This window comes from Xenopus laevis, chromosome 2S (genome assembly GCF_017654675.1).
Source record: "Xenopus laevis strain J_2021 chromosome 2S, Xenopus_laevis_v10.1, whole genome shotgun sequence".
NCBI lineage: Eukaryota > Metazoa > Chordata > Amphibia > Anura > Pipidae > Xenopus > Xenopus laevis.
The window spans coordinates 71,963,571-71,986,938 of record NC_054374.1 but is presented as its reverse complement, the minus strand read 5'-3'; the positions used below and the strand labels follow the sequence as shown (position 1 = coordinate 71,986,938).

At 38.7% G+C, this 23,368-nt stretch overlaps 1 protein-coding gene across 9 annotated transcripts in view; it reads left to right on the top strand.

Annotated features, from left to right (window-relative positions):
• Positions 1 to 22,210, top strand: part of LOC121400588 (zinc finger and BTB domain-containing protein 8B-like) — a 40,902-nt gene extending 18,692 nt beyond the window's left edge. For 3 of the 9 annotated variants that reach the window (XM_041583951.1, XM_041583950.1, XM_041583955.1), the window contains exons 4-7: positions 18,392 to 18,512; positions 18,799 to 18,848; positions 19,958 to 20,067; positions 22,075 to 22,210. In XM_041583951.1, coding sequence (XP_041439885.1) covers positions 18,392 to 18,512; positions 18,799 to 18,827 — 150 coding nt within the window. In that variant the 3' untranslated portion in view covers positions 18,828 to 18,848; positions 19,958 to 20,067; positions 22,075 to 22,210. Of the gene's footprint in view, positions 1 to 18,391; positions 18,513 to 18,798; positions 18,849 to 19,725; positions 20,068 to 22,004 lie in introns of those variants that run through there. The other 6 variants (XM_041583953.1, XM_041583952.1, XM_041583956.1 and 3 more) reach the window with 6 other exon arrangements.
• Positions 22,211 to 23,368: the final 1,158 nt, after the last annotated feature.

The window sequence follows — 23,368 nt, the reverse complement described above, 5'->3', positions numbered from 1 at the left end:
AGCTGGAGTAGATCGTTAGTGCAGGAAAAGTCAATCAGGCAGTAACACAAATATATAACCTAGTAAAAGGGAATGAGTTAAAAAGCACCTTCTGAAAAAACCCCAAACCTGAGCAGTGTGGAGAGAAGATTTCAGAAAGATGAAGCTTTTTATTTTTTGCAGGAGTGGGTGTGAGATAAGAGAGGCTGAAAAGTTAGTACTCGCCCCCTACAGGAAGTAGTATCCTTCTCCATATGAGGAGTGTTTTTTCTTTTTTAAAACAATTTATTTACTAATTGTGGGGTTTACATCAGTAATTTTATGATTTTTTAGTTTTTTTATTGCGATTTTTAGTTATTATTTCCATCAAAGTAGAGATGTAAGCACAAAGTTAAGAGGTGTCACTATCACTTTAAATAACAGCCCATCAACTTTCTTCCCAGAACTGAATCTACAAGCATGATGTACTAAGTCCTAAGGACATTATTTGCTAATGTTTATAACCAGCATAGATAACCTGAGAAACTTTACATCTTGAATAAATGTATAGACCTGTATGTACCATCACTGCCCCTTTTGCACAGCTTAGAGCAAGGTAAAGTTAGAATTATAAGAAATTGCTTATATTTTTTTATATACTTGTTAGACTTGGAACCAGTTCAGTGCCAAACCTCTTCTGGCCTTAAAAAAGACATATGGGAATGTCAGTTATTTTAGTCAGGTTGAGTTATCTGTTAATATCTGTCTTTTTCTGTTATACAATGTTTGTTAATAAATTTACATATATTTATTCTTATTCAAACGACACCTTCATTGTTTATCTGTCTTATTTGTTTGGTGTAACAAAACAAATTAGGTTGACTTTTTAGAATTTACTGCTCATACTATCCTTTTTTGCTATAAAGTTTGTTCTAGTCTCAGAGCTACATTATTCAATATTCTCCTGGCAAATTCTGACATATGTAGAAATGGAAAAGTCAGCACTTTTTCTGCCTTATTCCTACAACTGGACCACCAAACAAAAATTCAGATGAAATGCCAGTTATCAGAAATCGAAATGAGTTATCTTGTATTATCTCGCATCATCTCACTGCAGTGTTAGGGTGGTGGCAGATGGGAGATTAGTCAACCAGCGGCAAATACTCACTACTTTCGGGCGACTAATCTCTCCAAAGTGCCTTCCAGCTGGCAAGTCTACCACCCCCTACACATGCACAGTTGCTCCTTACTCGCTCTTCTCTCACTAGAAGCCCCCTTGCTTGCACATGTGCAATTGTTCCTACTCAGGGTCCCTAGATGGGGAACCACCATACACCAAGATGGGTTAGAAAGATAGAGTAAGGGCAAGGGCTTGATGGGGAACCACCATATTCTCAGGGCAGAGTCCAAAGAGCTTTGGGTGAGAAGTTTTCAGCTATTCCCCAGGCAACAGGGGGAGTAGCAAGACACAGGAGCCAATAGAAAGGTCCCAGGAACTGTGGGTGAAACAACTGGCCTCACATTGCTGCTAAAAGATGCTGCTCTCTGGTAGTCCTGATTTGTATGGCCAGTTCCATTGCCAGGAGCCTTCAGTAAAGAAATAAAAATCCCAGGCTTTTGGGGGAGGAACCAGTCATGGGAGCCTAGGTCAGGGTCCCTAGATGAGGAACTACCATATACCTAGATGGGTTAAAAGGGGCAAAGAGAAAGGGCGAAGTCTTGATGGGGAAATCACCATATGCCCAGAGTCTCCGATTATTTAGTCTGAAGGAGCATAGAACAGGCAGAGTACAACACACCCAAGGAACATAGGGCAGGCAGAGTATGGCACACTCAGGGAGCATGGGGCAGACAGATTATGGCACACACAGGCACAGTAGGACACGCAAAGTATGGCACACACTCGCAGAATATGGCACACATAGGGAGCATAAGGCAGATTATGGCACATACAGGGAGCATAGTGCAGGCAGAGTATGGCACACACAGAGCATAGGAAAGGCAGACTATAAATGACGGAACTCTCCACACGGTCCAAAAATCATACAAATCCTCGATTCGTATGATCAGATCTTTGCGTCTATGGCCATCTTTAGGGTTGAGAACAATAGAGGTGTTCCAAGTGTGAACAATGCAGGGGGATTACATTTGTGAACAATACAATGAATTTTAGGTTTAAACAATGCAGTGGCCAGTTAATCTCTGTTGTGGTACCTTTTAAAGTTTACCCCTAACCACAATTGGGAAGAGAAGGCCACCTTTGTACTATTTGTAACACAACTGTTTTTACTACAAACATTAAACAGCAGTAAAACTATTCCACCAATCCTCCAAGAAGACGGACTCTGATCCCAGGCCCAAAGCTTGGATTCTGCTACCTATCCACTTCCCCCCCAGAACCCCAGGCCTCCCAAGTTAACCCCACACCTTACCAACTGTTCTTTTTACTGGGCCAGATTTATATAGCGGGTGCCCCTAGGCCCACTGCCGTCAGTCGCCCGTCCCCTCCCTTTTATACATACAAATTTTCATTACTGGGACTGGAGCAATGGGGAAATATAAAAAATGTTTTTTTCTCCTGCGCATCCCCAGTGTTTTTGGACCAATGTGGTTGTGGTTGGGCAGCATGCTGCCCCCTAAATTTCCGCCACCCTAGGCCCAAATCCGGGCCTGTCTTTTTAACTAACCCTGAGGGGCAAATTCACGAAGCGCCGAACGCTAGCGTTACTTCGCTAGCGTTTGTCATTTTCGTTACTGCGCAAATTCACTAACGAACGCTGGCGTAGTTTCGCTAGTGTTACTTCGCACCCTTACGCCTGGCGAAGTTTCGCTAGCGACGTAACTACGCAAATTCACTAACGCACACAGTGTACTGAACGCTACCTTTTACGCTAGACTTCCTTCGCCACCTCAGACCTGGCGAAGCGCAATAGAGTAGATAGGGATTGTTTCAAAAAAAGTCAAAAATTTTTCTAAGTCCCAAAAACCGCTGGCGTGTTTTCTACATTATGGGTGATAGGCTGAAAAAGATCGAAAATTTTTTTGGGGCTCCCCTCCTTCCCCCCTACATTTCCTGACTCATGGCAACTTACCTAGACAGTGGGCACATGTGTAGGGCAAAATAAAATTTTTATTTGATGAATTGAAGGTTTTCTAGGCATTTGTAGTGCTGATACGTATTCCTCCATTGAAATTTGAATTTGGCGCCCTATGCAAATTAGCCTTCGCTAGGGTAACTTCGCTTTACTTAGCGAATCAACGCTAACGCAACTTCGCAACCTTACGCTACCCCTGTGCGCAACTTCGGATTTTAGTGAATTTGCGAAGCGCTGGCGAAACTACGATTGTTAGTGAATTTGCCCCTGAGAGTCAAACCACCACCCGCTGTGATGCAAGACATCTCCACAACTTGAAAGGAGGGTTACTGATGTGCTCCTTGTCATCTAGATAACTGAAAGGAACTGGCAAAGCTAACTTCTGGGCCCACATTTAAGTACCTTAGACTGTAAGCTCATTTGGACAGGGCCCTCATTACCTTTTGCACTGGTTATCAGTTTTTTTTATATGCAAATCTGTATGTTCAATCCATTCCCACATTTATTGTACAATGGTACAATATATGTTGTCCCTTTATAAATACATATTCATAATAATAAGCAGGGAAACGTCTAGTCAATCAAATCCAGAAGGTTGGCGAAAAGTTGCCAATGTTCGGCGCCCAGGAAGCAACTTTGCATTTTAGTGAATGAGCCTAGTGGTAACGAATTTGCACCTGGTGCAAACATCCACTATATTTTGGGTGCATATTTAAGTGTCTTGTAAAATGGATTGTTGTTATGTGCTGTGTTAAAGTTTTATGACAACCAATATTAATCAGCAGTTCATTTTCTGTTCATTCTCAATGCATCACAAGAAGGCATTCAATTATGCACTTAAGCACTATGAGATATTTTTTTAAAGGTTTTCTTTATTGAGTTTTCCATTAACATGAGATAAAAGAGGAAGAAAGAAAAGAAGAAGAGAGAAGAGGGAGCAAGATGAGCTTTCCCAAGTACACGTTCTTTTGTGTCCCTTTTAGGTAATACATATCATACCCGTTTGAGGTTTCGCAAGCCATTTGTCCCAAAGTTTCCCAAATTTTTCCAGGCATCCACGGGCAGCATATGCCAGTTTTTGCCTAGGGAGGCTGTCATCAACTAGTTCCAGAAGCTAAGTGTAGGAGGTTCTGAAGCTTTACAAGTCAGTAAAATGGCTTTTCTCCATAATGGAGAAGCTGTTGTAGGCACAGTTTATCGCTGGAGGGGATGGTAAGTCCTTCTAGTAGTCCAAGGAGGCATGTTGGGTCCCAAGGAGATATGAATGTACCTAAGAATTGTGGCCCAATATTGTTGGATCTTAGGACAAGCCCAGAAAACATGAATAGTAGGTACCAGTTCCTACATTAAATTTAAGACATACATCTGGATGATGTACGTGCCAGCCTGTGTGGGGTTAAGTACACTCTGTTTAAGAATTTGGTGTGAATAAAGTGATCTCTGACACAAACATTGGCTTCTGGAATTTGTTCAAGTATACTTGCCCATGCTTCCTCATCCAGTGATGGAAAATTAGAGGCCCATTTTCTACACATGTGAGGGATAAGGTAGTTTAAGGAAGCCCATCCACACTTATGGCGTTAAAATCAAATTTCCAGCTTTATTGGATCATAAAATAACAAACAGGCATCTATTTACAGATGTACTTCCTACCCTATGACATGTTAGGTCACATAGGGTAGGAGTACATCTGTAATAGATGGCCTGTGTTGTTATTTTATGATCCAATAAAGCTGGAAATTTGATTTTACGCCATAAGTGTGGATTGGCTTCCTTAAACTACCTTATCCCTCACAATATGATGTCCGCTGGGAATGGAGACCAGCATGAGGGAGCCGGCACAAACATTGGATGTGGACATAGCTGAGAAGCAGCCAGGACACAGGCATGTGAGTTTTCCCTACTTGTTCCATTTTCTACACACCTGTTGTATGGGGTCAAAGTTCCCTTGTAGGACGATTGCATAGAACCAGTTAAGAGGCTTGGTCAGCTCTGGTCTATGGAGGTAACGTGCTAGTGTTTACTCAGCTAACCTGAGGGGCCCCCTCATGAAATTGGGCCTGGAATGCATGCCTTAGTTTGCAAAAATCTAAAGAACATTCTGGTTGTGTAGACCATATTGCTCCTTCAGCTGAGGTGAATTGTTTCAGCTCAACTTGTCCAACTGTGTCCACCTAGGTATTTTACATTGGCACTGACCCAGAAGCTAAACTCTGGCAAGGTTTGAATTTGCCTAGTAACTTATTACCCCAGAGTGGTGTCCATATAGACCAGGTATGGGATTTTTTTATAGCCTGCCATCACAGTTTTATGAAACACCTGGGCCAACGTTTTCATTGGGGGGTCATTGGGTACACCGTTGGGAGTCCTCTACAGCTGGTTGGCTAGAGCTTCGAGGGAAGAGATAACTGCAGCTTCTATTACTGTAGCCTGTTAGGGTCTAGGTGGAGCCACCACCACGAATATACCAATTAAATTTTAGTTTTAAAGGTCAGGAAGGGCTAGGCCTCCCTTCTTTACTGGGGCCTGTAACATTTGCATGCTTATCCTAGGCCTTTCTCCTGCCCAAATAAAGTCTCTGTTATATGCCTCAGGCTGCTTAAACCACGCTTTAGTGAGTGTAGTATGTACGTTGTGGGACGCATAAAGAAACTTTGGCAGAATATAATTTTAAAGATATTGACTGGGCCTGGTAAAGATAGGGGTAGTTAACCCAGCTGTAATTTAGATTTCAGAGATCTGACTATTGGGGCTAAGTTTAGTTCTGCATATTTCTTAGGGTTTTTGTGAATTATGATACCCAAATAGGTGAATGAGGGGAGACCACATTGAAGTTGTGTATCTTACAGTGCTACGCAATATGTTGGCGCTATATAAATACATGTTAATAATATCTTGGTTCCTTTGAATGCCCCGGTCTATTGGAAATATAACTGATTTCCCCCAGTTGACCCTAAGGAACTGAGAGCGCTCCAAACTCTATAATCTCCTGCAGGAGTATTGAGAGGGAATCTTTCACATTGGCGAGGTACACCAGTATGTTGTCCGTATATAGCGAGATTTTCTCTTCCCGCTCTATATTGTCACTCAGTATTAGGGTTGTTACGTATTCTAATGGCTATTGGGCTCTATAGCCAGTGCAAAGAGCATCTTTAATATTAAATGACCAGTTACATTAAAAAATGTAAAGGTTTGCTATGTATTTTAAATATGTAGTTACATTGAACTGGTAAAAATGAAACATTGCTAAAGTTGATATCAGTAAGCTGCTGTGTAATGGGGCAGCCACTCAGAAGCCACTGAATAGGGCAATAATAGGACATTTTGCAATTGTTTTAGTGATTTAGCAAATGAAATGAGACAGTTTTACTCATTACCAAGTGTAAAACACATGACTCAGCATAACACAATGTTGGCTATATAGGAGAGCTCTTTTTGTATAGTTTTGTAAACAAGGACAGACGTCAAAATAAATATACTATACGTTAACATACTGGCATACATATTTTACAGCCCACACTATAGAAATGCAGCCCCAGTCCCAGCATGATGATACATTACAAATAAAACCCAGACCACAATATGTCCAAAGCATTCATGTAAAATACAAGACATACCCAGCTTTTGCAAAATGCATGGAACCATTCCTAAACTGATGTTTAATTGAATATAAAGGTATGAAAGAAAACCACAACAAAAGATAAAATAAGCAGAGCACAAAGAGTCATGATCCAATAATATAATCAACAGGCATTTATTTTAACTAAGCAAGAAATACAGGCAGCTTGCCAATTGCAACACATACAAGGCCACCATTGTTGCGTGTGCTTGATACTTATGTGATCTTTACTGACACATGAGACTTTTAGAGCAGTTTATCAAATCAGTCACAAACAAGCCTGCCGACTTTTCCAAGTCAGGAAAACCAGGCATGATTCCTTATTGATTGACGTGGAAATCAGCCAATCAGTGTTTTCAAAGTCATAGCCCTGCCCTGGCATCACAACCTGCCGCCCCAGTGTCATAGCCCCAGCTCCATTGCACCATGGCCCTGCCCCCTGATTAAACCAGGCCTAAAACTGTTTCTGTCTCTGTGGTGCCCTGCTCTGCCTGTGTGTGCCCTGCTGGGTTTCCTCCGTCTCCTGCTCTGTTCTGGCCTCCCTATGCTCCCTGTGTGTGCTCTGCTCTGCCTGTGTGTGTCCTACCCTGTCTGCGTATCTCCTGCTCTTCCTGTGTGTGACATACTCTGCCTGTGTGGGCCCTGTTCTGCCTGCATGTGGCCCTGCTCTTCCTGTATGTGCTCTGACTGTGGTGTGACATACTCTGGCCTGTGTGTGCCCTGCTCCTGCCTGCATGTGCCCTGCTCTGCATGCGTGTGTCCTGCTCTAGAGTCCTGCAGCGGTTTGTGTACCCGGGGGTTACCCGCTAAAACCTGCGGGTTGCGTTTAGAAGTTCCAGGTGCGGTTATACCCGCGGGTTCTGCGAGTCGGGCCGCGGGTCTTCTCAATATCAATATTCACTCCTTTTTTCTGGTCACGTCACTTCCGGTTTACAGTGACAGCACTTCCTGTTTTTACTCTTTTTTTCTGATCAATCTACTTCAGCTAAAAAACGGACCTGCGGCAGGACTCTACCCTGCTCTGCCTGTGTGTGTACTGTTCTGCCTGTGTGTGTGTTCTGCTCTGCTTGTGTGCCCTGCTCTGCCTGATGTGTGCCTGCTCAGGGCCTGTGTGTGACATATTCTGACAGTGTGTGCCCTGCTCTGCATGTGTGTGCCCTGCTCTGCTGCATGTGCCCTGCTCTGTCTGTGTATGCTCTGCCTGTATGTGACATACTCTGCATGTGTGTGCCCTGCTCTGCCTGCGTGTGCCCTGCTCTTCCTGTGTGTGCCCCTGCTCTGCCTGTGTGTGCCCCTGCTTGGCCTGTGTGTGCCCCTTCTCTGTCTGTGTTTGACATACTCTGCTGTGTGTGCCCTTCTCTGCATTAACTAAAATTATCGTACAACCAGTAGTAATATGCATGTATTTAAGAACAATTCAATTGCTAAGGGCACCAAGGGAACCCCTACCCTTTCCCTGTTGCTTAGGGTCATATGCTTAACCAAAAAGGCACATCAAAACCCGCCTTCTACCAAACCCGCTATGAAGGACCAATTTTGGTTAAAGCTAGTCATTCCCCCCGCAAAGGGACCCACCCCCCTTGGGACTCAGCAATTCAATTGATTTTTGTAGGTCTAAATATCTTGAAAAAACTCATCTAGATTCAATTCCTAACTATAGAAACATAACCCTGAATTCAAAAATGTCATTTATTTAAACATTTCATTTACTAAAACATCAGTACAATAGTAGTAATATGCATGTATTTATGAACAATTCAATTGCTGAGGGCCCCAAGGGAACCACTACCCTTTCCCTGTTGCTTAGGGTCATATGCTCAACCAAAGAGGTCTATCAAACCCACCCTCTACCTAACCTGTCATGAAAGACCTCTTTGGTTAAACTAATCATCCCCTGCAAAGGGACCCACCCCCTTGGGGACTCAGCAATTCAATTGGCTTTCTAGGCCTAAAAAACAACTTGATTAACGAATACATGAATCACCTTCACTTAAAAATCTAAAACCTAAAATTCTTCAACATAAGCACATAGAGAATACAATACAGATCTATGCAAAATGCTAACTATAACACTATACATATATACATATCTTGAAAAAACTCACCTAGATTCAATTCCTAACCATAGCAATAAAATTCTGAATTGAAAAACCTCATTTATTTAAACATTTCATTTACTACAACATCAGTACAATAGTAGTAATATGCATGTATTTAAGAACAATTGAATTGCTGAGGGCCCCAAGGGAACCACTACCCTTTCCCTGTTGCTTAGGGTCATATGCTCAACCAAAGAGGTCTATCAAGCCCACCCTCTACCGAACCTCCATGAAAGACCGCCTTTGGTTAAACTAATCATCCCTGCAAAGGGACCCACCCCCTTGGGGACTCAGCAATTCAATTGGCTTTCTAGGCCGAAAAAAAAATTGATTAACGAATACATGAATCACCTTCACTTAAAAATATAAAACCTAAAATTCTTCAACATAAGCACATAGAGAATACAATACACATCTATGCAAAATGCTAACTATAACACTATACATATATACATATCTTGAAAAAACTCACCTAGATTAAATTCCTAACCATAGCAATAAAATTCTGAATTGAAAAACCTTATTTATTTAAACATTTTTTACTAAACATCAGTACAATATTAGTAATATGCATGTTTTTAAGAACAATTGAATTGCTGAGGGCCCAAGGGAACCACTACCCATTCCCTGTTGCTTAGGGTCATATGCTCAACCAAAGAGGTCTATCAAACCCACCCTCTACCGAACCTGCCATGAAAGATCGCTTTCGTTAAACTAATCATCCCCTGCAAAGTGACCCACCCCCTTCGGGACTCAGCAATTCAATTGGCTTTCTAGGCCTAAAAAAAACTTGATTAACGAAAACATGAATCACCTTCACTTAAAAATCTAAAACCTAAAATTCTTCAACATAAGCACATAGAGAATACAATAGATCTATGCAAAATGCTAACTATAACACTATACATATATACATATCTTGAAAAAAACTCACCTACATTAAATTCTAACCATAGCAATAAAATTCTGAATTGAAAAACTTCATTTATTTAAACATTTAAATAAACATCAGTACAATATTAGTAAAATGCTTGTTTTTAAGAACAATTGAATTGCTGAGGGCCCCAAGGGAACCACTACCCATTCCCTGTTGCTTAGGGTCATATACTCAACCAAAGAGGTCTATCAAACCCACCCTCTACCGAACCTCCATGAAAGACCTCTTTGGTTAAACTAATCATCCCCTGCAAAGGGACCCACCCCCTTGGGGACTCAGCAATTCAATTGGCTTTCTAGGCCTAAAAAACAATTGATTAACGAATACATGAATCACCTTCACTTAAAAATATAAAACCTAAAATTCTTCAACACAACATAAGCACATAGAGAATACAATACAGATCTATGCAAAATGCTAACTATAACACTATACATATATATATATCTTGAAAAAACTCACCTAGATTCAATTCCTAACCATAGCAATAAAATTCTGAATTAAAAAAAATTCATTTATTTAAACATTTTATTTACTTAAACATCAGTACAATATTAGTAATATGCATGTTTTTAAGAACAATTGAATTGCTGAGGGCCCCAAGGGAACCACTACCCATTCCCTGTTGCTTAGGGTCATATACTAAACCAAAGAGGTCTATCAAACCCACCCTCTACCGAACCTGCCATGAAAGACCGCTTTGGTTAAACTAATCACCCTGCAAAGGGACCCACCCCTTGGGGACTCAGCAATTCAATTGGCTTTCTAGGCCGAAAAAAAAATTGATTAACGAATACATGAATCACCTTCACTTAAAAATATAAAACCTAAAATTCTTCAACATAAGCACATAGAGAATACAATACAGATCTATGCAAAATGCTAACTATAACACTATACATATATACATATATCTTAAAAAAACTCACCTAGATTCAATTCCTAACCATAGCAATAAAATTCTGAATTGAAAAACTCATTTATTTAAACATTTCATTTACTTAAACATCAGTACAATATTAGTAAAATGCTTGTTTTTAAGAACAATTGAATTGCTGAGGGCCCCAAGGGAACCACAACCCATTCCTTGTTGCTTAGGGTCATATACTCAACCAAAGAGGTCTATCAAACCCACCCTCTACCAAACCTGCCATGAAAGACCGCTTTGGTTAAACTAATCATCCCCTGCAAAGGGACCCACCCCCTTGGGGACTCAGCAATTCAATTGGCTTTCTAGGCCTAAAAAACAATTGATTAACGAATACATGAATCACCTGCACTTAAAAATATAAAACCTAAAATTCTTCAACATAAGCACATAGAGAATACAATACAGATCTATGCAAAATGCTAACTATAACACTATACATATATATATCTTGAAAAAACTCAACTAGATTCAATTCCTAACCATAGCAATAAAATTCTGAATTGAAAAACCTTATTTATTTATTTAAACATTTCATTTACTAAAACATCAGTACAATATTAGTAATATGCATGTTTTTAAGAACAATTGAATTGCTGAGGGCCCAAGGGAACCACCATTCCTGTTGCTTAGGGTCATATACTCAACCAAAGAGGTCTATCAAACCCACCTCTACCGAACCTCCATGAAAGACCTCTTTGGTTAAACTAATCATCCCCTGCAAAGGGACCCACCCCCTTGGGGATTCAGCAATTCAATTGGCTTTCTAGGCCGAAAAAAAAATTGATTACCGAATACATGAATCACCTTCACTTAAAAATATAAAACCTAAAATTCTTCAACATAAGCACATAGAGAATACAATACACATCTATGCAAAATGCTAACTATAACACTATACATATATACATATCTTGAAAAAACTCACCTAGATTCAATTCCTAACCATAGCAATAAAATTCTGAATTGAAAAACCTCATTTATTTAAACATTTTATTTACTTAAACATCAGTACAATATTAGTAATATGCATGTTTTTAAGAACAATTGAATTGCTGAGGGCCCCAAGGGAACCACTACCCATTCCCTGTTGCTTAGGGTCATATGCTCAACCAAAGAGGTCTATCAAACCCACCCTCTACCGAACCTGCCATGAAAGACCGCTTTCGTTAAACTAATCATCCCCTCTGCAAAGTGAACCCACCCCCTTCGGGACTCAGCAATTCACTTTGGCTTTTCTAGGCCTAAAAAAAACTTGATTAACGGAAAACATGAATCACCTTCACTTACAATCTAAAAACCTACAAATTCTTCAACATAAGCACATAGAGAATTACAATGAGACATTATGCAAAATGCTAACTATACACTACTATACATATATACAATATCTTGAAAAAACTCCCCTAAATATTCCACATTCCTAAACGCATAGCAATAAAATTCTGAATTAAAAAACTCCTTTTTCTCCTTCTCTTCTTATTATTTAAACATTTAAATAAACATCAGTACAATATTAGTAAATGCTTGTTTTTAAGAACAATTTGCATTGCTGAGGCCCCAAGGGAACCACTACCTCATTCCCTGTTGCTTAGGGTCATATACTCAATCCAAAGAGGTCTATCAAACCCACCCTCTATCGGAACCTCCCATGAAAGACCTCTTTGGTTAAAACTATCATAATCCGCCTGCAGAAGGGACCCACCCTTGGGGGACTCAGCAATTCAATTGGCCTTTCTTAGCTTATACTAAAAAAACAATTGAATTAACGCAATACATGAATCACCTTCACTTAAAATTTAAACCTAAAATCTCTTCAAACACACCATAAGACACATAGAGAATACAATACAGATCTATGCAAAATGCTAACTATAACACTTATACATATAGTATATCCTATCTTGGAACAAACTCACCTAGATTCAATTCTCTAAACCATCAGCAATTAAAATTCTGAATTGAAAACTGGTTATTGCCTCAATTATTTAAATCATTTCATTTACCTAAACATCAGTTACACATAGTGTAATATGCATGTATTTATAGAACAATTGAATTGCTGAGGGCCCAAGGGAACCACTACCGCTTTCCCTGTTGCTTAGGGTATATACTCAACAAAGAGGTCTATCAAGCCGCACCTCTCTACGCGAATCTCCATGAAAGGACCGTCCCTGGTTAAACTAAATAATCCCCTGCAAAGGGACCCACCCCCTTGGGGACTTCAGCATTCAATTGCTTCTCTAGGCCTAAAAACTTTGATTAAACGAATACATGAATGCACATTCACTTAAAAATCTAAAACCTAACATTCCTTCAACATAAGCCACACTTGAGAATATCAATACAGATTTGACAAAACGCTAAACTATAACACTATAACATATATAAGCATATCCGTTGAAAAACTCACCTAGATTCAAATTCCTACCATAGCATAATAAAATTCTGGAATTGAAAAACCTTATTTATTTAAACATTTCATTTACTAAAACATCAGTACATATTAGTAATATGCATGTTTTTTAAGAATCAATTGAATTGCTGCGGACCCAAGGGAACACTTACCCATTCCCTGTTGCTTAGGGTCATATACTCAAACCAAAGAGGTTTCTATCAAGCCACCCTCTACGCGAACCTGCATGAAAAGACCGCTTTGTTAAATAATCATACCCTGCAACGGGACCCACCCCTTGGGGACTCAGCAATTCAATTGGATTACTAAGGCGCTATATAAATTGAGTAACAAATACATGAATCACCTTCACTTAAAATCTAAACCTAAAATTCTTTCAACATAAGCACAGAGGAATACAATTACAGATCTATGCCAAAAGCGTAATATAACACTAATACATATATACATATCTTGAAAAAACTCACCTAGATTAATTCCTAACAATCAGCAATAAAATTTCTGAATTGAAAAACTTATTTATTTAAAACATTTCATTTACTAAAACATCAGACAGATATTTAGTAATATGCATGTTTTTACGAACAATTGATTGTCGAGGGACGCCAGGGAACCACTACCCATTCCCTGTTGCTTTAGGTCATCAATACTCAACCAAAGAGTCTATCAAGCCACCCTCTACCGAACCTGCGCATTGAAGACCGCTTTGGTTAACCTATCTCCCTGCAAAGGGACCGCACCCCCTTGGGGACTCAGCATTCAATTGATTCTAAGGCTAAAATAATATTGAGTAACAATACATGAATCACCTCATTAAAAATCTAAAACCTAAATTTCTTCAATCATAAGCACAGAGAGAATACAATACAGATCTATTGCAAAACGCTAACTATAACTATACCATATATACAATATCTTGAAAAAACTCACCTAGATTAAAATCCTAAACCATGAGCAATACAATTCTGAATTGAAAAACGCTATTTATTTAACATTTTTCATTTTACTAAAACATCAGTACAATATTAAGTAATATCTGCATGTTTTTAAAGCACAATTGAAATTGCTGAGGGACCCAAGGGAACCACTACCCATTCCCTGTTGCTTAGGGTCATACTCTGCAAAACCAAAAGAGGTCTATCAAAAGACCCAGCCCTCTACCGGAACCTGCATGGAAAGACCGCTTGGTTAAACTAATCAATCCCTGCAAAGGGACCATCTCCCCTTGGGGATCAGCAATTCAATTGGCTTTCCTAGGTCCTAAAACTTGATTAACGAAAACCTGAATCCACCTTCACTTAAAAATCTAAAACCTAAATTCTTCAACATAAGCACATAGAGATACAAATACACCATCTATGCAAAATGCTAACTTATAACACTAATAGCATATATACATATCTTGAAAAAACTCCCTATATTCAATTTCCTACATAGCAATAAAATTCTGAATTGAAAAACTTTCATTTATTTAAACATTTAAATAAACATTCAGTTATCATATTAGTAAAATGCTTTGTTTTTAAGAACAATTGGACATTGCTGAGTGGCCCCGGAAGGGAACCACTACGCGCATTCCTGTTGCTTAGGGTCATATACTGTCAACCAAAAGAGGTCTAATCAGACCACTACTACCAACGAACCTCCATGAAAAGACCTTTTGGTTAAACTATCATCCCCTGCAACAGGGTACCCGCCCCTTCGCGGACTCAGCAATTCAATTGGCTTTAGGCCTAAAAAAACTTGATTAACGAATACATGTTAATCACCTTCACTAAAATCTCTAAAACCTACAATTCTTCAATCATAGAGCCACATAGAGAATACAATTAGGGAATGTAGCGAACTGTTCGCCCGCGAACTAGTTCGCGCGAACTTTCGACCGTGTCGCTCCGCGAATGTTTCGCAGATACGTTTGGGAACGTTCGCATTTTGAGTTCGCGTTCGATTTCGTTATCGAGATCCATCCTCGAATTCCTTTGACGCGCTAATAATCGAACGATTTCCATTTCGTTCGAACGGATTGTACAGCATTTGATCCAGATGAAAAGCATTCGATCGAATGGCTTCGATCGTTCGATTCGAATGAAAATCCTTCGACTGATATCGATTAAAATCTTGCGATTGTTCCGATCGATTCACGATTTTAGCGGGTGTTCGAAGTTCGCGAAACTGTTCGCATAGAACGTTCGCCATTTTTTTGCCGGTGTTCGCTGAAGGCGTTTCGCGAACACCAAATCGGCGTTCGCTACTCTAATACAATACACATTCTATGCAAAATGCTACTTAAACCTATACATAATATACATATCTTGAAAAAACTCACCTAGACTTAAATTCGCTAAACCATAGCAATAAAATTCTGATTGGAAAAATACCTTATTTATTTTAAACATTTCATTTACTAAACATCAGTACACAAATATTAGTAATTATGCTGTTTTTAAGAACAATTGCATTGCTGAGGGGACCAAGGGAACACTACCCATTCCTGTTTGCTTAGGGTCATATGCTCAACCAAAGAGGTTCTATCACCCACCTCTACGCGAACCTGCCATGAAAGACGGCGCTTTGGTTAAACTAATCATCCCGTGCAAAGGGACCCCACCCCTTGGGGACTCAGCAATTCAATTGATTACTAGGCCTCAATAAATTGAGTAACAATACATAAATCACTCACCTTAAAAAATCTAAAACCTAAATTCTTGCAACATAAGCACACGCAGAGAATACATACAAGATCCTATGGCAAAATGCTAACTATAAACTATACATATATACATATTTGAAAAACTCACCTAGATTTAATTCCCTAACATAAGCAATAAAATTTGAATTGAAAAACCTTGTTTAATTTTAAACATTTATTTATCTAAAACATCAGTTAACTTATTAGTAATATGCATGTTTTTTAAGAAACAATTGGTTAAATTGCTCGCGGGATCCCAAGGGACCACTACCCATTCCTGTTGTTAGGGTTCATATACTCAACAATAGAGGTCTATCAAGCACCCTCTACCGAACCTGCCATGGAAGACCGCTTGGGTTAATACTAATCATCCCTGCAAAGGGACCCACCCCCTTGGGGACTCAGCAATTCAATGGATTACTAGGCCTAAATAAACTTGAGTAACAAATACATGAAATCACCTTCCTTAAAAATCTAATCTGAAATTCTTCAACACAACATAAGCCATAGAGAATACAATTACGATCTATGCAAAATGCCTAAGTATAACACTATACATATATAATAACTATCTTAAAAAACTCACCTAGATTAATTCCTAACCATAGGCATAAAATTCTGAATTAAAAGAAAATTCATTTATTTAACATTCCATTTACTAAAACAACCAGTAAATATTAGTAATTATGCGCATGTTTTTAAGAACAATTAAATTGCTGAGGGACCCAAGGAAGAACCACTACCCTTCGCCTGTTTGCTTAGGGTCAATATACTCAACCAAAGATGGTCTATCAAACCCACCCTCTACCGAACTGCCTGAAAGACCGGCTTTTGGTTAAACTAATCAATCCCTGCAAGGGACCTCACTCTTGGGATTCAGCAATTCAATTGGCTTTCTAGGCCGAAAAAAAAATTGATTAACTGCATAATGATCACCTTCACTTAAAATATAAACCACCTATAAATTCTTGCAACATGAAGCACATAGAGGAATATCAATACAGATCTATGCAAATGCTAACTATACACTATACATATATACATATCTTTGAAAAAACTCCTAGCTTCAATTTTCCCTAACATAGCAAAAAATTTGAATTTGAAAAACGCTCATTTTCTTTAAACATTTCATTTACTAAAAGCATCAGTACAATATTAGTAATACTTGCATGTTTTTAAGAACAATTGAAATTGGCTGAGGGCCCACGGGAACCATACCCATGTCCTGTTGCTTTAGGGTCATATGCTCAAAAAATGAAAGTTTTTTAAAGTAATGAAAATATAATGTACTATTGCCCTGCACTGGTAAAACTATGTAGTATTTGCTTCACAACTATAGTTTATATAAACAAGCTGCTGTGTAGCCATGGGGGCAGCCATTCAAAGCTGAAAGAGGAGAAAAGGAACAGGATACACAGCAGATAACAGATAAACTCTGTAGTATACAATGGGGTCTTCAGAACTCACACCAACTTATTCCCATGCAATATTTGGTGTCATGGGAAACCCTTTAGTTGTAGATAGCAAATAACTAGGCAGCCCTGCGATCACTGTGCTCACCTTAAAGGGGTGGTTCAACTTTAAGGTAACTTTTATTATGTTATAGAACGGCCAATTCTAAGTAACTTTTCAATTGGTTTTCATTATTTGTTTTTTATAGTTTATATTTATTTGCCTTTTTCTTCTGACTCTTTGGAGCTTTCAAATGGGCATCACTGACTCCCTTCTAAAAAACAAATGCTCTGTAAGGCTACAAATGTATTGTTATTGTTACTTTTTATTTCTTGTCTTTCTATTCTATAACTGGAGAGCTGCTGAATAAAAAGCTAAATAACTCAAAAACCACAAATAATAAAAGATGAAAGTAAATTGTCTCAGCATATCACTCTCTACGCCATACTAAAAGTTATCTCAAAGGTGAACAACCCCTCATGCTGCTCCTCAATATTGTCCCTTTAAAATTGCATTTAGTGTCAAAACTGCTAACTCCCCAACATGTACATTTTCCAGGGAATGACCTACCAATTTCATAGCTCACTAATAATGTTATGTGATCACTAGCATAGTCTATTGTCACTGGTGATGTGGTGAAACAAATAAGGCCCTTGGAATATTCCAAAACACTTTCCACTGAAATCCATGGGAAGTGTTTAGGAGTCTTACTGCATGGGTGATATTTATGGGTCCAAGATCATCTGTGGTGCTTTCTAAACAACTTTGCTTTGCAATGCAAATGTTGCAAAATTGTGCCCAACTCAGTATAAATCTGACAATAGGTCACATTTAGAGGGATATTTCTGCAAAGTGGCCAAACTGATGCAGACCATGCAGTCTTGGGTTGACTGATACAATATCCTAGCTCAGTGCCATTCCATACCTAACTGTCCCATTTTTAGAGGACGGTCCCTCTTTTGACAGCTCAACCTGCAGCCCCTCATTTGTACTGGAAAGTCCAGTTTTTTCTCTGCAATGAAGCCAGAAAAAGAAACAAAGTTTCTAACTTAATTGGCTTTTGGCAGAGAGCCAGAACAAGCACATGGGCCTATGGTAAAATAGGGAATAAACAATAAGAAACGTAAGCCCATTAACTATTGTCTCATATTTTCAAAGCTTTTAAGCAAGTCTGTATTGGTTTCCTTCTTTGTTTTAGTGCAACGTGAACCAAAGACTGACCATACTCCCAAAGCGAACAACCAACCAGCAAAGAAGTCAGCTCCTCCCCCTCCAGTGCCAAACAAGGTCAAACATAATGCTGCTAGTCCTTCCAACAAGTAAGATATGCAAAGAGACATTTGCACTGGTTATTACAGAGACATTGGAGATATATAACAAAAACATTAACAAAAGCTAAACTTTTAAAAATGATCTCATCCATATAAAAATACACAAACAAAAGTAAAGCATCTGTCACCTTGTCCTCTATATATATATATATATATATATATATATATATATATATATATATATATATATATATATATATGGTCCATGTGTGCTACTATATCCAGTTGTTATAGTTACAGTTAAAAACCTAGAGATGTTATCTTATATTTACAGACCCAGCACTGAAACAAGAGAAGAGTTGAAGCAAAATTCCAAGGGGTCAAGTAAGTTGTAGCTCTTTATTGGATTTAACTATTTTCATTACTTGTCTATTTCTAGTGGAAAGGAAAAATGTAAGTTAAAATCATCTTGTCTAAAATCTGCATTTTACTGTACTGGCTGTGTTAAGAAAAAGAAATAATGAACTGCTTTCTGGCAGGCTTGTTTTGTCCTACTCAATGTAACTGAGTCACAGTGGGACATGGATTTTTACTATTTAGTGCTGTTCTTATATCTACCAGGGAGCTGTTATCTGATTACCTTCCCATTGTTTTACTGATGGGCTGCTGGGGGGTGGGGAGGGGGTGATGATATCACTCCAACTTGCAGTGCAGCAGTAAAGAGTGACCAAAGTTTATCAGAGCACAAGTCACATGAATGGGGTCACCTGGGAAACTGACAATATGTAACTACATTTTGTGTTTACACATGACAGCATCCCTTTAATTTATGTCCTTTAAAACATAAGCATTTTTTTGTTTCCTTTTATGAAAGAAGATGTAAATCAAAAGAACGGTTTGTGCTATGTGGTCCAAAATATTCACCCCTGTTTTCATGGGACAATATTGTGCTGAAACAAGAGACTGAATATTCAACAATGTCACTGTGCACTGTAGCTTTAAGTCAGCTTTGATGGGGCCCTAGCCCAAACCATATAAACTTCTCTAGTCATTATTCTTTATCTACTATACTTTACCATTTTAATTCTACATTCAGGCAGGTAGTGTACTCCAGAGAGCACAGTAGGAGTGACCTCCATACCACTCATGCTGATGCTTGGCATTGCACATGGTAATGCTATGTTTTTGCCAGGGATCACCCATAAAACCCAAAGCTACCTATGAATAGTTCTTATGATGACTTTGTTTATTGTCATTTTAGATGGAGTTTCCAGATATTTTTGGCTTCCATCTAGTTGATTTGCAGGTCTTGGAGGTTAACAGAAACAGCAACATCAGAGACAGCGCTTGCCAATAAGGCACTAGCTACAATGTTTGGAAATAATCACAAAAAACATACAAATATATTTATCTGGTCTGTTGCCCTGTGTGATTTGTATATAATGTTTTAGAATTGCTACATGTATGTGGATGTGTTTGGTTTCCCCATACAGATACTTTAGATGGACTCAGGGTGTCCTCCATGAAGCTGGCACATCCTACTGTAGACAGACCAAAAATGATGGGCAAAAGACTTCCTAAGGGAAAGGTGACATCTTCTGAAGTGAGTTTAGACTCTTTTTTTTAAATAAAGAAAATAAATCCAACCATTTTGAAGAATTAAAACTTTACTAGCTCCCAGAACGGCCAGAAAAGCACTTAATGCTGGGTGATCTTAAATGAGGTGAATTATTATTTGTGCTTATTTTTTTTTTTTTAAAGAAGCCTATAGCAGAATCAGATGATAAAAAGGATGAAGAGAAGGTGAATTCTCACAGCAAAGTATCCTCATCTGCAAATGTATATTTAGACATCAGGTCCTATTGACACCTTACTTTCCTTATTGAGGAAGGGGCAGATTTAATTGCTAGATTTTTAAATTAAAATAAATAATATTTTAAATCATAAAGAAGGGGTACAATAAGGATATGACAAGTTACTACATGCTGATAGAAAACTAGATACTGTTTATGGGCAAATTAATTAGAATTCAAGATTTTGATTTCATCAAATTTAAGAAAATTCTGGCAAGCCATAGGTAATCAATTTAAGATGGCCAACCACATTGTATACTATATTACACCAAAGAAAGCATCCCAATAAAAGTTTAATCAAAAGGACAACCAATTGGGAATATAGAAACCCTTTAGTAAGCCAAATTGTTAGTAAAATGTATAAACTATAAAATAAAAAAATGGAATATTCGAATTCTTGATGAATCAGAAAGGATTGACCGGAATAGAGATTCATTTAAATTAGTTGGCCATCTTAAATATAGCGAAATATATTGACAACAATGACATTGCCAAATATCATCACTGGTCTTCTCTTTGGCTCCTGGTCAGAGTACATGTGCAGTAAAATGAAAAGCTGGCTTTTTGCTTCTAAATTCAGCTTTAACTTCAGCGCTACTGCTCATGCACATACCAAAATGATAAGGAATCACCGGCCTGGGGTATCAGGTATCGATTTGGTACCACTAAGATACCTTTACTTCTCCTTTCATACGGAAGACATATACTTAGCAGCATTTGCACTAAATGTCACAATGTCCTTTAACATATTGATGAGGACGAGTTTAGGAGTGCAAGGATTATTTGTTCTTTGTTCTCTGTATACACTTTTTCATAAATCCTGGCCTCAAGAACCCACTGCCCTGCTGTCCCTAAATACATCTTCCACTTATGCCATCTGTAGCCTTTTAAATTTTATTCAGAGTATAGCAATTTAAATTAGCAAACAGCATTAAAAAACAAGTAATAAAGCAGATAACATGGCAGGTCTTACTGTTATTTTGTGATTAATATAATTGTTGCTTTGACAAGTGTATAACAGTATATGAGAGTTCTTGCTATGCATTGTGTTTTGTTTATACTTACTACAGTTTAGGTTTTGGTACCCTAGGCAAAAAACACCTGCCAAGGTCGTCGGGCCAGTATTACAAATTTACCGGCAATGTAGCTGCTGGGTAAATTTGTAATACCCTTAAAAAAGACCCCTCGCCTGACCCCAATCTCCTGTAAAAACGTAGCTTTTGTGACTTTGTCCCCGTCTTGAAATGTCGCGCTGTGGCCATGCCCCTTTTACGGCATGCACCGCCCCTTTTGACATCATGCCTTTTGTTCCTGCCCCCACCAGGCCGGTAAACATTTGGAAAAGGGGGCAACCCTACCCCCCATGTGCACACACAAAGAAATGTGCTGTAACAGCAAAGAACTGACAGGGGGAAGGGAAGAAACTGATAGAGGGAGGAGGAGAGACTGATAGAGGGGATGTAGGAGAGAGTGACAGAGGGGAGGGAATAGCAACAGAGGGGAGGGAGGGGAGCGAACATGGACTAGGGTAGGCAGAAGACCTATTAACAGATACCTGCCCAGGACCCCCATCGTTACGCCCTAGGCAGATGCCTCTTCTACCTAACCCTAGTTCCAACCCTGTTCTAAGCAATACCTATTCATGATGACAGTAAAAAAAGTAATTTGTGTTCCCTTTTATTAACAGAATCCAAGGATCCCCACTACCCCTAGCCCTGCACCCTCACCAACTAAGACAAGCCCTCTGTCTCCCTTAGCTGCCTCAACTGAGAAGCAAAGCCAGAAGACTGCTGGAAATCACATCTCCTTTGTGGATAATTCAAAAGTAGAAGACCTTGCAGCAGAGATTGCATCACTCAAGTTCATGATGGATATCTTGAGAAACAAACATTTGTATGTTTTTATTTAGGGTGTGGTACTGCTAAGTCATATTTTTATTAGGGGATGTGTCAAATCCTGGATTCAGTACTTGATGCTCCAAATCCTGAATTGGTTCAGGATTCAGCTGAATCCAACAGATTGACTGAACTAAATCTGAACCCTTAAAATCACATGAGGGATTGAAACATTTTTTTCTGTACTTCTCTACCCACAATGCAACACGTAAAACACGACAGCCTGCAGGCACAATGCAAAAGGAAGGAAGTCCTATACTTGAAAGTACTGCTCATGAAATAAGGGGGCTCTAAAAATAGAGCTACAATTTTCAGTTGCACCTTGCAACTCAAGTTTCCAAAGTAGCCACAATCTTACAAACTGATGAATATATAAGTATAGCATGGCCAGAGTGTATAACATTTTCATACAATGCTTAATCCATTTTTGTACCTAGTTTAGAGTTTAGAGGAAAAAATGGTTATGAATTAAGCCTGTCTGTGCTGTGCTAATACATCAGACAGATTGTTGACTGCATCTTATGATTTTGTTATGGCAGAAAAGATATGGAAGATATTAGATCAGAGATGAATGAAGAGAGAGCCAAGCGAATAGCAATCCAGGTAAATAGTAAACCCTGTATGCATGTCAAAAGAAAAAGTCTTCTAATAACACTGGCACCTTATAAAACTTTTATACATGCCACAATTACTATTTTATTTGATGTTATGCTTTAAAGTTCACTATATAAAATGTAAGTGACTATGAAGATTCTCATTTATCCAGCTCATGATATACAGTATCTAGTAGAATTAAGTCAAAGGCAACTGGACTTTTAGAGTTTTCTTGAAAATGTTTCACTACTCATACAAGCGGCTTTTTCAGTTCAACTGAAGTGGTAGGAACATGACTGGAAGTGTGAATTGTTGTGAAGCCGCCGATTGGATGTCTGGGGGGGGTGACTTTACTATCCTTAAGGGTTTACATGTTGGGGGAATTCACTACCACTTCAGGTTGAACTGAAGAGCCATCGAATGAGCGGGGAAATGTTTCAAGAAAAAACTCTAAATGTCCACTTGCCTTGACTTAATTCTTACTAGATACTGTAAAATTTAAGTGAGCATAACATTTACTATATTGTGCTTTACTTGTGTTTTCTGCAGTTGTTATTTACTA